The sequence below is a fragment of the Sus scrofa genome, chromosome 14, assembly GCF_000003025.6.
Source record: "Sus scrofa isolate TJ Tabasco breed Duroc chromosome 14, Sscrofa11.1, whole genome shotgun sequence".
NCBI classification, from domain to species: Eukaryota; Metazoa; Chordata; class Mammalia; order Artiodactyla; family Suidae; genus Sus; species Sus scrofa.
In genome coordinates this window covers 41,745,117-41,758,196 of record NC_010456.5, presented here as the reverse complement: position 1 = coordinate 41,758,196, position 13,080 = coordinate 41,745,117, and the positions used below count along the sequence as shown (strand labels likewise).

Here is a 13,080-nt window from a genome sequence, read left to right as displayed (position 1 = left end):
TCCCCCAAACCTTACAGGTTGGGCCTCTGGGCCTTAGTTTGTCGTCAGTAAAACAGGTGGTGAAAATTGGATAATGTTTTTGAATGCAAAACTTGAATGCTAATTTCATTCCCACAACAACCCTAGGGGAAGGTACTTTTATCTTCTTTTTGCTTCTGAGAGGTGGAGGGACTTGCCCAAGGCAGAGGTAAAATGAATAGGAATAAAGAAACAAAGTACAGAACTGAATCGAACCGAGGAGCCCCGCCCACTCCAAACAGTTCACAGCCCCATGTTGCCCCAGGGCCATGGCTCAGGAGCCCCTCCCGCACATGCGCACTAGACCCTCTACAGCCCCCCGCCCAGACCGCAAGTCGGAGCATGCGCGGGCCGCTTGGCGCCAACTGCTCATCGCTCCAGCTGGCGCCAACCTCGCGGGTCTCCTGGCGTCGCGCTCTCGCTCCCTCCTCGGCTCCAGTATGATTGGCCAGAAGACGCTCTACTCCTTCTTCTCCCCGAATGCCTCCGGGAAGCGACGTGCCTGCAGCCCCGAGCCAGACGACCTGGGGACTGGCGTGGCTGCAGTAGTCGAGAATGGGGATGTGACGGTGAGGCGCGGCGGGGGCCGCTTATGGGCCCGGGGCAGGGGAGAGAAGGGAGGGCGAAGAGGGTGAGGAGGGTGATGAGGGCGAGGAGGCTGGCAGCCCCTGCGCGACTTAGGAGTTGCAGGAACGTATCCCTGACTGGGTAAGCTGGGGCCTCCACGTGTTCAAAACAGCCGCCTTGGTGCCCAGACGGCGGCCATGGTGAGGGATCAGCCAATGGGGGCGACCCTCGGGGACCATGTCACCATTCAGAAGCGAGGGGGCGGCCCTGCTGGGCCGGCCCTCCAATCAGAGGAGGGAGGGCGGGCCCTCGAGGAGAGGTTTTGCCGCGAAAAGGCCACGTGGGGACGCGAGTGGCGGGACCCGCGGGGAGGCGGGGCGTCTGGGTGCCCGGCCCGCCTCCCCGCGAGCTCCTCCCGGAACGCCGCGGTCCCTCTTCTAGCCATTCTCCCGCCCTGTTTTGGTGCCAAACTCGAAATTTGGGGCACCAGCCTGCTAGTGCCGAACTGGGATCAGCTCTGGGTTCCCAGAGTCCAGTTTTGCACAGACCTACGCGGTAGGGCTGAAACCCTACGAATGGGTGTTCTTTGCCCTGGGCTGTTGGGTTGGGGGCGGAAGTTGCGGGCCCCTGGGGGAGGCCTTCTGCAGCTGGTGACCCGCCTCTGCGGGGACCACTTGCAGGCCAGCTCCGTCAAGAAGATCCGGACAGGGCAGGAGGAGCCCGGCACGCCGCCCTCGTCGCCACTAAGCCCCGAGCAGTTGGCCCGAATCCAGAGAAACAAGGCCGCTGCGCTGCTCAGGCTTGCAGCGCGCAACGTGCCGGTGGGTTTTGGTGAGAGTTGGAAGAAGCACCTCAGCGGCGAGTTCGGGAAACCATATTTTATAAAGGTAATCGTTCAGGCTGCGGGCCCTTTATCTTGTTCATATAGCCGGCCAAGCCTACGTTTTAGGATACTGCCTTCGTGATCTCCTTTTCCTCGTTCAGCGTCCTTTTTACGCTAAAAGGGAAAAATACAGCCATGATGTTTCTCAACTGCACAGTTAAAGGTCTTTAAAAGACTGAGATAACATAGTTTCTTTTAACCTCTTTGGTTAGTCTGCTTTCCAGGAAAGGGGCATAGTAAAACCACAAACCCGACTGAAGGAAGCCTGCCCTTTAAAAAAAAAAAAAAAGAGGGAGGGGTTTGCATCCACAGGCTGTTGAGGCCGGTAGGCCAATCAACTTTGAGCTAGACCAAGTAAAGGGAGGGGAATTGAACAGTCTTTGGGAAGCAGGTACTTTTGTTGTTGTTTCTTCGCAGGATTTAGATGTAAAACCTGGCAAAGAGTTAGATACTACCTCTTCCAATAGCTTTCTTTGCACGCTTTTTTTTTTTTTTTTTTTTGTCTTTTTGCTATTTCTTGGGCCGCTCCTGCGGCATATGGAGGTTCCCAGGCTAGGGGTCCAATCGGAGCTGTAGCCACCGGCCTACGCCAGAGCCACAGCAACGCGGGATCCGAGCCGCGTCTGCAACCTACACCACAGCTCATGGCAACGCCGGATCATTAACCCACTGAGCAAGGGCAGGGACGGAACCCGCAACCTCATGGTTCCTAGTCGGATTCGTTAACCACTGCACCACGACGGGAACTCCCTTTGCACGCTTTCTTACTGAATTCTTATGCCTTCTAGCGAGAATCTGATTGTAAATCCAGTTTATTTTTCCATCAGCTTATGGGATTTGTTGCAGAAGAAAGAAAACGTTACACCGTTTACCCCCCCGCACACCAAGTCTTCACATGGACCCAAATGTGTGACATAAGAGATGTAAGTACCAGTTGTGGATGGATTTCACTGAAAGATGAGTAGTACTCAAAGAGTATTTCCTAGTTAGGGATACTGGAGTTAATCAATTGTTCATTATTCAGTAATAAATATACTGAGTACAATTGTGAGATTGGTGGGCTATATTTTAGCCTGCATGCACTCTTTTAACTTTTATCCTGTGTTGTTTATGTGGCAAAAAAAAAAAAAAAAGGTAAGAAAAATACGTACCTAAGCCATGTGTCTGAATGCTCTCACTTCTTGTGTTTTATTTTATCTTGAAACTGACCCCATGCCAGTGTGAGGTGGTGTGGTGGTGGTGAGGGAACTGAGGCAGGAAGCAGTTAAGTCGTTTGTTAGCATGTTGTTTGCGAGCCCACCTTGACTTGTAACTGCCATGTTCTTTCTGTCTGACACCGGCTTTTGCAGTTGACGCTCTCAAGCTCTTGACCTCTGGCCTGAACACATCTCCTGTTAACACATCCCTCTTTGCTTCGTTCATTGAGTACAGTGGCTGCTTACTGGTGCCTCTGGTCACATCAGAAACTGGTTTATGGCCTCACATGGTACGGCCTTTGAAAGCTGAGAATGAAAATATGGCCATGTCCTGCTTCCAGCCTCACCTCCCCTTCCCATTCTCTTAACTTTGGAGTTGGACAGGGCAGCGACCCCCTCCTCATGTCTGTCTTTTGAAAACCAGCTAGATCTATCTCCAGCACCTCCTGGCAGCCTGTCCCCCATGACCTTTGCAATGTGGGTTTCCTCTAAACCTTTAGTGTCTGCTTACATTGGAGGTGTTCCTTTTTCTTCTTCCCCATCTTGTAAGCTGAGGGCAGGAATCCATGACTGAATAAGTATCCCTTAAGTCAGAGAGAAGCGAAATTGTTGCAGAAGCTGTCTTGATAAGGCTGCCATCCCTAATACTTAGCAACCCTCACAGTTTCATTTTAGAACATAGAACTTAAAACATAGCACTTTGTTTACAGAGTTTTAAAAAACTAGGTCCTGTGAAATTCAGTCGTTTGCTCCTTGTTTAAAATATGTCCCATTTTGAATACCAACAATCAATATCATAAAGAGAGAAGAAGAAAAGAGCATGAAACTTCTGAGGATCAAGTGGCCCAGAGGGGCTTCTTTGCAGATGAGCGTGGGGAGGATCTGGGAAGTTACCTGGCTCCTCCAGGACCAAAACTGGAAAGCCTCCCGGCTTGCTTCATGATGGGGAACATGCTGAACATGCTGAAGGCAGTATGAACAGAGCAGTAGGATTGGAGAGGCCCAGGAAAGCTACCTGATCACTGAAATGTCTGAAGCTGGGTTTTGAAGGATAAACTGTATGTTAGCTGGGGAAGAAGATTCTAAGAAGAAACAATGTAGCAGAAGCATGGGAATGAAGAGAGGTAGGTGGGTGTGAGAGCAAAAGGCCCAGCAGTGTTCCAACACTGCTCATGACAGTGACATTCTCCTCTGGCTCCATCTCAAAAGAGGATATAGGCAGATCTTGTCTTGCTGCGCTTCACAGCGTGTTTTTTACAAATTGAAGGTTTGTGGCTACCTTTCATTGTCAGATGATGGTTAGCAATTTTTAGCAATAAAGTTGGTCTATTTGGTTTTGTTTTTTTGTCTTTGTTTTGTTTTTTGGCCCTTCCTGTAGCACATAGCAGTTCCCAGGCCAAGGATCAAACCCATGCCGCAGTAGTGACAGCGCCAGATCCTTAATCCACTATAACACAAGAGAACTTGCAACAAAATGGTTTTTAATTTTTAATTAAGGTATGTACTTAATTAAGAGATAATGTAATTGCACACTGAAGAGACTATGGTGTATGCACTAGCAAACCAAAACTCACGACTTGTTTTATTACAATGTTCACTTAATGAGATGGTCTGGAATGAAACACACAGTATCTTCAGGGTGTACCTGTCCAAGGGAACAGGCACCTTCATAACACTACTGAGGGGGAATTTGATTTCTAAAACTTATTGAAAAGCAATTTGGTTTATGTCCATGAAAATTTAAAATACATTTACCTTTGACCAGCAATTCCACTTGTTTGAATCTAATCCATAGAAATAAAAGCAGTAGTATATAAAGATACTAGGATTCTTGGACTTCCCTTGTGGCCTACAACATGTAGTAGGACGTTTACTGTGTTATTTTTTGTAATGGAAACAATTGGAAAACAAGCTGACTACCCATCAGTGGTTGAACTCTATTGACTTAAAGGGTGCCCCAAACCTATGGTATAAGAAACACCAAAATGTAGGGTAATGAGTACAGTGAGCCTAGTTGTATAGGTGATTCTAAATGGTCGAATCGGGGTGGGATAGGATGGCTGGCAGATGGTGGACCCCTTGGTATGTTTCTGGAGATTGTGTTTGTGACAAGGGCGTATTTTTTTGTTTGTTTGTTTTTTAGGGCCATACCTGTGACATACGGAAGTTCCCAGGCTAGGGGTCAAATTGGAGGGAAAGTGAAGGGAATGCAAGCAAAGTTGACGGTAATGTGTTCAAACACCCAGGTCAGAGAAGGAAGGGGGCAGTGCAGCAGGTGACTGAAGGAAGTCGTAATGCAGAGTAATGGTGCTCAGTCACCTCCCTTCTGAGGACTCTGAGTTGGGTCAGGAGGGGGCTACCCTTGTCTGCCAGCCATCCAGGCATTCCTTCAGACATGCTTGCTACTATATTTGATCCTTGCCAACTGATATTCACAGGTGAAGGTGGTCATCCTGGGACAGGATCCATATCACGGACCCAATCAAGCTCACGGGCTCTGCTTTAGCGTTCAGAGACCTGTCCCGCCCCCGCCCAGGTATGAAAGCTTTACAGATGGCGCTGCCCCGGTCGTGATTACTTTCAGTTGCATGTTTTTCAGATTGCAGGTACACCTGTTTGTGGGCTTGGTCTAGCCTCCTGGAGGAGGATTTCTCCATTGTAGCACTGCTGACCTTTGCGACTGGGTCTTTGGTGGGGGGCTGCCCTGTGTGTTGTAGGATGCTTGGCAGCACCCTTCTCTGGATGCCAGCTGCACCGCCCCCCCAGTTGTGACATTGAAAAATGTCCTAGGAACCATGAGGATTTGGGTTCAAACCCTGGCCTTGCTCAGTGGGTTAAGGATCCAGCGTTGCCGTGAGCTGTGTTGTAGGTCGCAGACGTGGCTCGGATCTGGCATCACTGTGGCTCTGGCCTAGCCTGGGAACCTCCATATGCCGTGTGTGCGGCCCTGAAAAGACAGAAAAAAAAGAAAAATGTCTTCAGACATTTCCAGAAGTCCCCTGGTGGTGGAAGGGGCAAAATCACCCCTGGTTAAGAACCCCTGCTTTGGAGAATTTTACATGTCATTTATAAATATAATAAATTTATTAAAGATTTAATTTCTAAACCATTGCTTGGGAGGTGGGTAGTAACTCCTAGAGTAATTTGCTTAGGTTTTCCAAAGTGTCCTTCCCTAAATCCAAGCACAGACAGGAGTCAGAGTTCTGGCAGGTGTGCCTGTCAGACGGGATGGTAGCGGTAGTGTTTCCCCTGGGAGTTGGGGCTGGAGGGTCCTGAACTTTCAGAATTGTACTTAAGGTTCTATTGTTTCTTTTTCTTCTGGCTTGCTTTCAGTTTGGAAAACATTTATAAAGAGCTCTCTACAGACATAGAGGGTTTCGTTCATCCTGGTCATGGAGATTTGTCTGGATGGGCCAAGCAAGGTAAGCCAACCACCCCTAGATGTGTTTTGGATGAATTTCTCCTCTTTTCTGTTCGGCTTGATTATCTTTTTAAGAAATACTCATGAAGAACTAGAGAGTTCTAATAAAATGGCTAAGCTTATGTAAAACAAAAATGAACCTCACTTATCCTGCAACCAATATTTTTCTTTTTTAAAAAAAATTTTTCGGAGTTCCTGTGATGGCGCAGTGGTTAACAAATCCGACTAGGAACCATGAGGTTGTGGGTTCGATCCCTGGCCTTGCTTAGTGGGTTAAGGATCCAGCATTGCCGTGAGCTGTGGTGTAGGTCGCAGACGCAGCTCGGATCCCATGTTGCTGTGACTCTGGTGTAGGCTGGCGGCTACAGCTGCAATTAGACCCTAGGCTGGGAGCCTCCATATGCCGCAGGAGCGACCCTAGAAAAGGCAAAAAGACAAAAAAAAAATTTTTTTTTTCAATTTAAAAAGTTTTTTTTCTCCCACATCCTTGTTAAAGAAAATTTTTATTGACGTATAGTTGATTAAGCCAGTGTTTTTCACATCTTAATCATAACCTTAAAGAAAAGTTGGTTCCTTATCATTCATATTTTGCATTTACCCATCTAATTCTTTAATTCTGACCCTTCAGAAGGTGGCCTCTATTTTCTCATTTCGATACACAGGTTGAGCTGTGTGTGTTGAATACCTATCTATAGTATTCTTTTTCCTCCTTTTTAAGCAAATAGACTATACCCAGGGAACAAGGTCTCCTTTTGCTATTTTCTGGGCTTATTTTTCTTTATTTTTTCTTTTTAAGAGCCGCACCTGCAGCATATGGAGGTTCCCAGACTAGAGGTCAAATTGGAGCTGCAGCTGCCAGCCTACGCCACAGCTCATGGCAATTCGAGATCCCCGACCCACTGAGTGAGGCTAGGAATCAAACTTGCATCCTCATGAACCCTAGTCGGTTTCATTACCACTGAGCCACAACGGGAACTCTTTAGGATACATATATTTTTTAATGATTCTTTCCACCGACGGCTATAACATATGTGTAATGGTGTTGAAAGTGCAGAGGTAAAAACAACCCTTGCCCAGAGGCATCACCAGTTGTGTCTGATTTCTCCCGGCCTGACTCCCAGGGCTGCCAGATTCCATCAAAACAGGATGTTTTGTCACATGGTGAGCCTGTTCTTGCATGTCTGGGCCAACCTGTTTCAGCCTCCCCAAACCAGTTTCTTGGTGTGTGTTCACAGGTGTTCTCCTGCTCAACGCTGTGCTTACAGTCCGGGCACATCAGGCCAATTCGCACAAAGAGAGAGGTTGGGAGGAGTTCACCGATGCAGTTGTGTCCTGGCTCAACCAGAACGCCAACGGTCTTGTCTTCTTGCTCTGGGGCTCTTATGCTCAGAAGAAAGGCAGTGCCATTGACAGGGTATGTCATTTTTAGAAAAACGGTTTAAATGAGGTTAGAGAATTCTAGGAACCCCTGTTATGTGGTCCATGTGTTAAAATGAAACTTACTTTTCTCTTAAGACTGTGATAATTAGGGTTAGGTTTTCTCTGTCAAAAATTGAACAGAATTCAAACAAATGATAAGGGTGTGTGTGAGGAAAGCAGCTGGCCAACTTCTGATTAAATGCAGTTGGTGACACTGACATAAACTTGCCACCTGCAGAGAAAGATACACGGTCCCCGGGATCCATTCACGTAACAATTCAGTAAGTGATGAAGTACCTTTCTTGCTTCCAAGAACTTTGAGGGTGCATAGAAAACATGAAGAATTCCACTCTTTCCATGACAACACGCTCAGTGGTCATTCGTAAACCCAAGCTCTGATCGTTGAGCCCGACTCCACTGACCAGCTCCTCAGCTTCCACCCTCCCAGGTCCTCCATTTACTTACTGAAATGCCTGCATATATATACCTGGTTGGTGAGATTAAAACCCAGAAGCCATCCTCAAATCCTCTCCTTTCCCTTATCCCCTTAACCCGTCTTGGCTCTGTCCTAAAACCATCCCAATCCTGCTGTCCCTATGGAATGGGCCCCAGCATTTCTCTCCAGGATGCCTGACCCACTGGAGGTGATGCTGGTTGCCTGAGGACTGCAGTGGAGGAGGGTTCGAGGGCTAGGAGGGAAGGAGGCCAGGAGGAGCCTTAGCTTGGGCTCCTGGGAGGCACTGAATTGGGCAGTGAGGGTGGGGGCAGAAGTCGGCCTAAGCACTCCAGGAAGTGAAGGGACTAACTGAGGGCACCTGGCAGGAGTTTCTGATGTATCAGAAATGTGCAAACATGCCAACCCCCTGCCCAGTGTTGGGAGCAAGTCCTGCACTTTCCATGTAGGATCTCACCTAATGGCAGCAAAGGCTGGGGAGCCTTTGGTAGGGGTGTGGGGGGAGATACATTGATAATGTTTTGTGTCGGGGCTCAGGGAGATGAGGTCACTCCCACAGTGGCAGCGAATGGAGCTTCAGATGCTGATCCATGCAGCCCACAGGGGCAGGTGTCAGGGTTCCAAGCCAGCCATCCAGTTCAGGGCTATAGGCTTTACTCACATGTCAGTTAGCTACTCTATTTTCTCTCTCTCTTTCTTTTTGATTAATTTAAAAAAAATTTTATGGCCACATCCATGGCATATGGAAGTTCCTGGGCCAGGGGTTGAAACATTGAATCCGAGCCACAGCTGTGGCAATACTGGATTGTTAACCTTCTGTGCCAGGCCAGGGAGTGAACCTGCACCTCCACAGTGATCTTAGCCACTGCAGTTGGAATATTTTTTTCTTGTCGTTGTTGTCTTTTTAGGGCTGCACTCAAGGCATATGGAGGTTCCCAGGCTAGAGGTCGAATCAGACCTTGTGGCTGTGGTGCAGGCCGGTGGCTGCAGCTCCGATTAGACCCCTAGCCTGGGAACCTCCATGTGCCACGGGAGGGGCCTTAGAAATGGCAAAAAGACCAAAAAAAAAAACCATAAAAGGACCGCCATCTACCCAGTTGGCCAACCAGAAACCACATATCCTTCCTGACCCCCTCTCCTTCTTCCTCTCCCCTATCTCCCTTCCCTTCTCTGCTCTTTGCCCCCTTTCCCCCTCTCCTCCTCCAGCCAGTCATTTGTGAATGCCTTTCTTCTCTCACGCCCACCCCCCTGCCTACTTTTGCAGCCCCATCTCATCTTGCTGGGAACCTTCAGAAGTCTCGACTTGAGCTGATGAGCTGGCGTCTTGGGGTGGCCCCTGCCTGCCACTCTGAACCCTAGGCCCCCAAACCACTGGGATTTATTCCCAGTGCCCACCCCTCCCTGCCTGCCTTGGAACCTCCTGCTTCCCCCTGTCCCCTCCAGCTCAGGGTGGTTTTCCTCTCCCAAGGCTGGCTGACGTGTCCTTCTGAGCACAGTGTTCTTCCCAGCACAGCACACACGTTCAGGGGCCTGCCTCTCACCAGGCCCTGAACACCTGGCCCGAGTTCCAGCCCTTGTTCCTCATGGCATCTTGCTGAGATGGGCACAGCTCTGACTCCTAGGTCACAGAAAAGTGAAGTAAGTGTGGCCTTGGGCTATTCGGTGACTTTCCTGGCACTGCGTAACTATTGAGCTGCAGGGCCAGAACTTGAACTCAGGCTGTCCAATTGACATTTAAAATTTATTTTGGCTGTGGGGTGCAGCAGCTTGAAGTAGGGTCTCAGTTTCCAGACCAGGGATTGAACCTGGGCCTCAGTGGTGAAAGCGATGAATCTTAACCAGTAAGCCACCAGGGAACTCCCTAGAAATTATTAAGTATTCCATTTTTATGATAATTCAGACAGCATAGAAAAGTACAAAATGGAAAGTATATGCCTTACACTATTTCCACTGAAGGAACTTCTATAAACTGTGTCTTGGATCTTGTTCTCTTGCCTCTCCAATAATCTTTTTAAATTTAATGCATTTATTACTCTTGGATTTTTTTTTTCCTCTTGATATATTTTAGAGGTCTTCCCAGATCAGCATATGTAGCTCAACTTTGCTCTTCTAGTAACTGTAGTGTTGCATGGTCAGAAGCTTTGGAAAATATGTTTAATCAGTTGCATAACAGTGGATTTATCTTAGGTTTTACCTGATGAGAGCTGTGCACCTGCTCATCCCTGCATCTTGGACACGCATACAACGTGGCAGGCATCCTTTACCAAATCCATCTTAGCTGTGGGATTGCTGGGTTCTAAAATGTGGACACTTACAGGTTCCATAGGTCCTCTGCATCCTCAGGGCCTGGCACAGGCAGTGGCTCTACCGGCAAAGGAGTGAGGAGCACTGACCTGTGTGGATGCGGCAAGTAAACAAATGCCCTGAAGAAATGGGAGAATTAAGAGTGGGTACTGTCGTAGAGCAGCCACAGCCAGAGGTGTTTTTTAAGAAGTCCCAAGTGTCTCCCACCATCTCACTCCCTGTCCTTGTCTTTCAGAAGCGGCACCACGTGCTGCAGACAGCGCACCCCTCCCCGCTGTCTGTGTGCAGAGGGTTTTTCGGATGCAGACATTTCTCCAGAACCAACGAGCTGCTGCAGAAGTCCGGCAAACAGCCCATCAACTGGAAGGATCTGTGACCATGACCCCGGGGTTGGGGGTCTCTGAGCAGTTTTCTAGAAGCTGCTGTCGAAGTATCTGTTGGTTATGAAGTCAAATTGAAATTTTTCCTGCTGTAATTCTTAAGCACCATGCAGAAGGGAACAGTTTCAGTACAGCAGCCACAAGGTGGCGGCTTTATCCAGCCAGGAACACAAAGATCACCCTGCCACCTGGGGTCTGGAATCTGCTGGGCCTGGGTCAAGGATCTTGGAATGGAGTTGAGGTCAAAAGGTCTGGATTCCTTGCCTGTGTTCTTAGTTTTATGGTTAAAGCCAGGAGATAAGCACCTTTTTGGTACAGGCAGTTGTTCCTTTTTTTTTACTTGGTAGGTTTAGTCTTTAGGTTTTAAGCTGTTGGGTGTTTTTATCTGGAAAGGCCCCCTTTTCCCAGCCTGGCATTCTTGTCTCCATCAGGCACACTGCCGTGTCACCTTTCGGAGATCCTGCAGGAAGCCTGAAGAGGTTTTGCAAGTTCCCAGAAATTAGGGAATTATTCCCTGACTGTGATAGAGGCAGAGTTGCTAAGAAACCATCCTTGGTGTAAACCTTCACTGATAGTCAGAAGCTGGGGAAAGGGAGCTGGATCTTGTCTATGCTGTTACTTTTTGGGTGTTTCTAGGAATAAACTATAGAAATTCAGCTGGAAGGAGGAGAAAGGGTTTCTTCTTTTTTCTTTGTTTTTTAAGAGCAGATGCTTTTTTCCTAGATGCATTGGAGCTGGGGTTTTAGAGCCAGCATATACTGCCAATGCTGGGTTTTGGGCATTTGGCGGGGGGGGGATTTGTACTGAAATCACTGGGTTTTTGTTTTTAATATTAACACTGGTGAATTTTGCTTTTTCAAGAAATGCTTATGCAAATATGTGTGTGTATATACATATATATATATATATATTTTTTTTTTTTACGTCTTTTTTTTTAAGAGACAGTCTTTATTAGGCACCTCCATCCTAGGTCCTGTTAGAGATGATGTTTTGCTGTTAGCTGGGTTAAAGTGTTAACCTTGGCTAAGTTTGGTAATAAAAGATGGTTGAAGTTTCACTCTGTGCCTGGTCTCCCTGAGCCCACCTGGGGTATAGGCTCTTGGGTTGGGCCTGCAGGTCACCATGACAACCACTGTATAGGAAGGGCCATCTGTGCACTGCCGTTCCTCCTGTCTTTCCTCCCCCAGTCCCCCCTCTTCACTTCCCCCTTCCTCTCCCCAGTTGCTCTGCCCCTCCTCTCTGATGAAGCCTCCTGCCCACCTAGGCTGGCCCAGCCTCAGTCTGAAGCAGCACCCTGGGCACTGTGGAGGGGGTTGGGGGCTAGATGGGACAGGGTCTGCCTCTTAGAGCTGGAAAAATCTTTTCTTCCAGAATCTTGGCACACCCATCTTGGCTGCAGTCCTGCCAATCCCTGTGGTCCTGTGAGGACAGCTTCCCCTACTCTCCCTCAGCTAGTGTTCCCACATTCTTCCCTGGGAATCTGGACGTGAGGTGGGAGACTCGGGCACTAGGAAGATGCCCTGGTGGCCCACTGACACTTCGTTCCAGTAGCCAGGGTGGGCCCTCCAGATGAAAGGTTAGACTCCCCTGCTGTTAAAAGGAAGGCTTGGGGGGTCCTTGTGTTCAAGTGGGTGAGAGGGAATATCCAGTGTGAACATTAGCAGATTACTCATGGTGGGGGGTAGGGAGACTTGAGAATATTGCTTATCCTCTGGGCCTTCATTTCTCCTGCCTGAGAAGAAGGCTTTATGGTCCCACATTGTTCAAAATCAGCATGAAGATGCCGGATTTGCAATTTGTCTTCTGGTAATTTTGGGGTCCTCCCCTAAGCTTTGCATTGAAGTCGTTTTATCCCAGGGAGAAGTGAGGGGATGACATTTATCTTTAACACCGCTTCCATTGCGGTGCTGCCAGCAGAGAGGAAGCAATAAGCTCCAAGTTCCCACAATCAAAAAGGAAATATATACTATATATATTTATATATATGTATATATATCATACATATATATTTTTTAGTACATTTTTTTAAATAGTGACTGGCCAACACCTTTTTTGTTTTTTTCTTTTTTTGGTCTTTTGTCTTTTTAGGGCCGCACCTGCAGCATATGGAGGTTTCCAGGCCAGGGGTCTAATTAGAGCTGTAGCTGCCAACCTACGCTGCAGCCGCAGCTGCAGCCACAGCCACAGCAACACAGGATCCGAGCCACATCTGCAACCTTCAATACAGCTCATGGCAATGCTGGATCCTTAACCCACTGAGCAAGTCCAGGGATCAAACCTGCAACCTCATGGTTCCTAGTTGGGTTCTTTTCTGCTGCACCACGATGGGAACTCCAAAAAAAGAAAAGAAAAGAAATATATTTTTAAAAATTGTACTGAAACTTGGATGTGTGGAGACACTTTAGATAGAACACAGGACAGCATCTTAAGTGGTCTTA

General features: G+C 48.0%; 1 protein-coding gene across 1 annotated transcript; it reads left to right on the top strand.

Annotated features, from left to right (window-relative positions):
• UNG (uracil DNA glycosylase) lies at positions 356-11,699 on the top strand. Its single transcript, XM_003132925.6, has 7 exons — positions 356-587; positions 1,266-1,472; positions 2,296-2,391; positions 5,103-5,200; positions 5,998-6,086; positions 7,321-7,499; positions 10,498-11,699. Exons 1-7 carry the CDS (start codon positions 459-461, stop codon positions 10,636-10,638), a joined length of 939 nt encoding a protein of 312 aa, XP_003132973.1. The 5' UTR covers positions 356-458; the 3' UTR covers positions 10,639-11,699.

Excerpts from the sequence above, each read along its gene's own strand:
- UNG (XM_003132925.6), top strand. The coding sequence starts at position 459 with ATGATTGGCCAGAAGACGCTCTACTCCTTCTTCTCCCCGAATGCCTCC. Across the intron at positions 1,473-2,295 it reads GGAAACCATATTTTATAAAG|CTTATGGGATTTGTTGCAGA; the intron begins GTAATCGTTCAG and ends TTTTTCCATCAG. Across the intron at positions 7,500-10,497 it reads AAGGCAGTGCCATTGACAGG|AAGCGGCACCACGTGCTGCA; the intron begins GTATGTCATTTT and ends CTTGTCTTTCAG.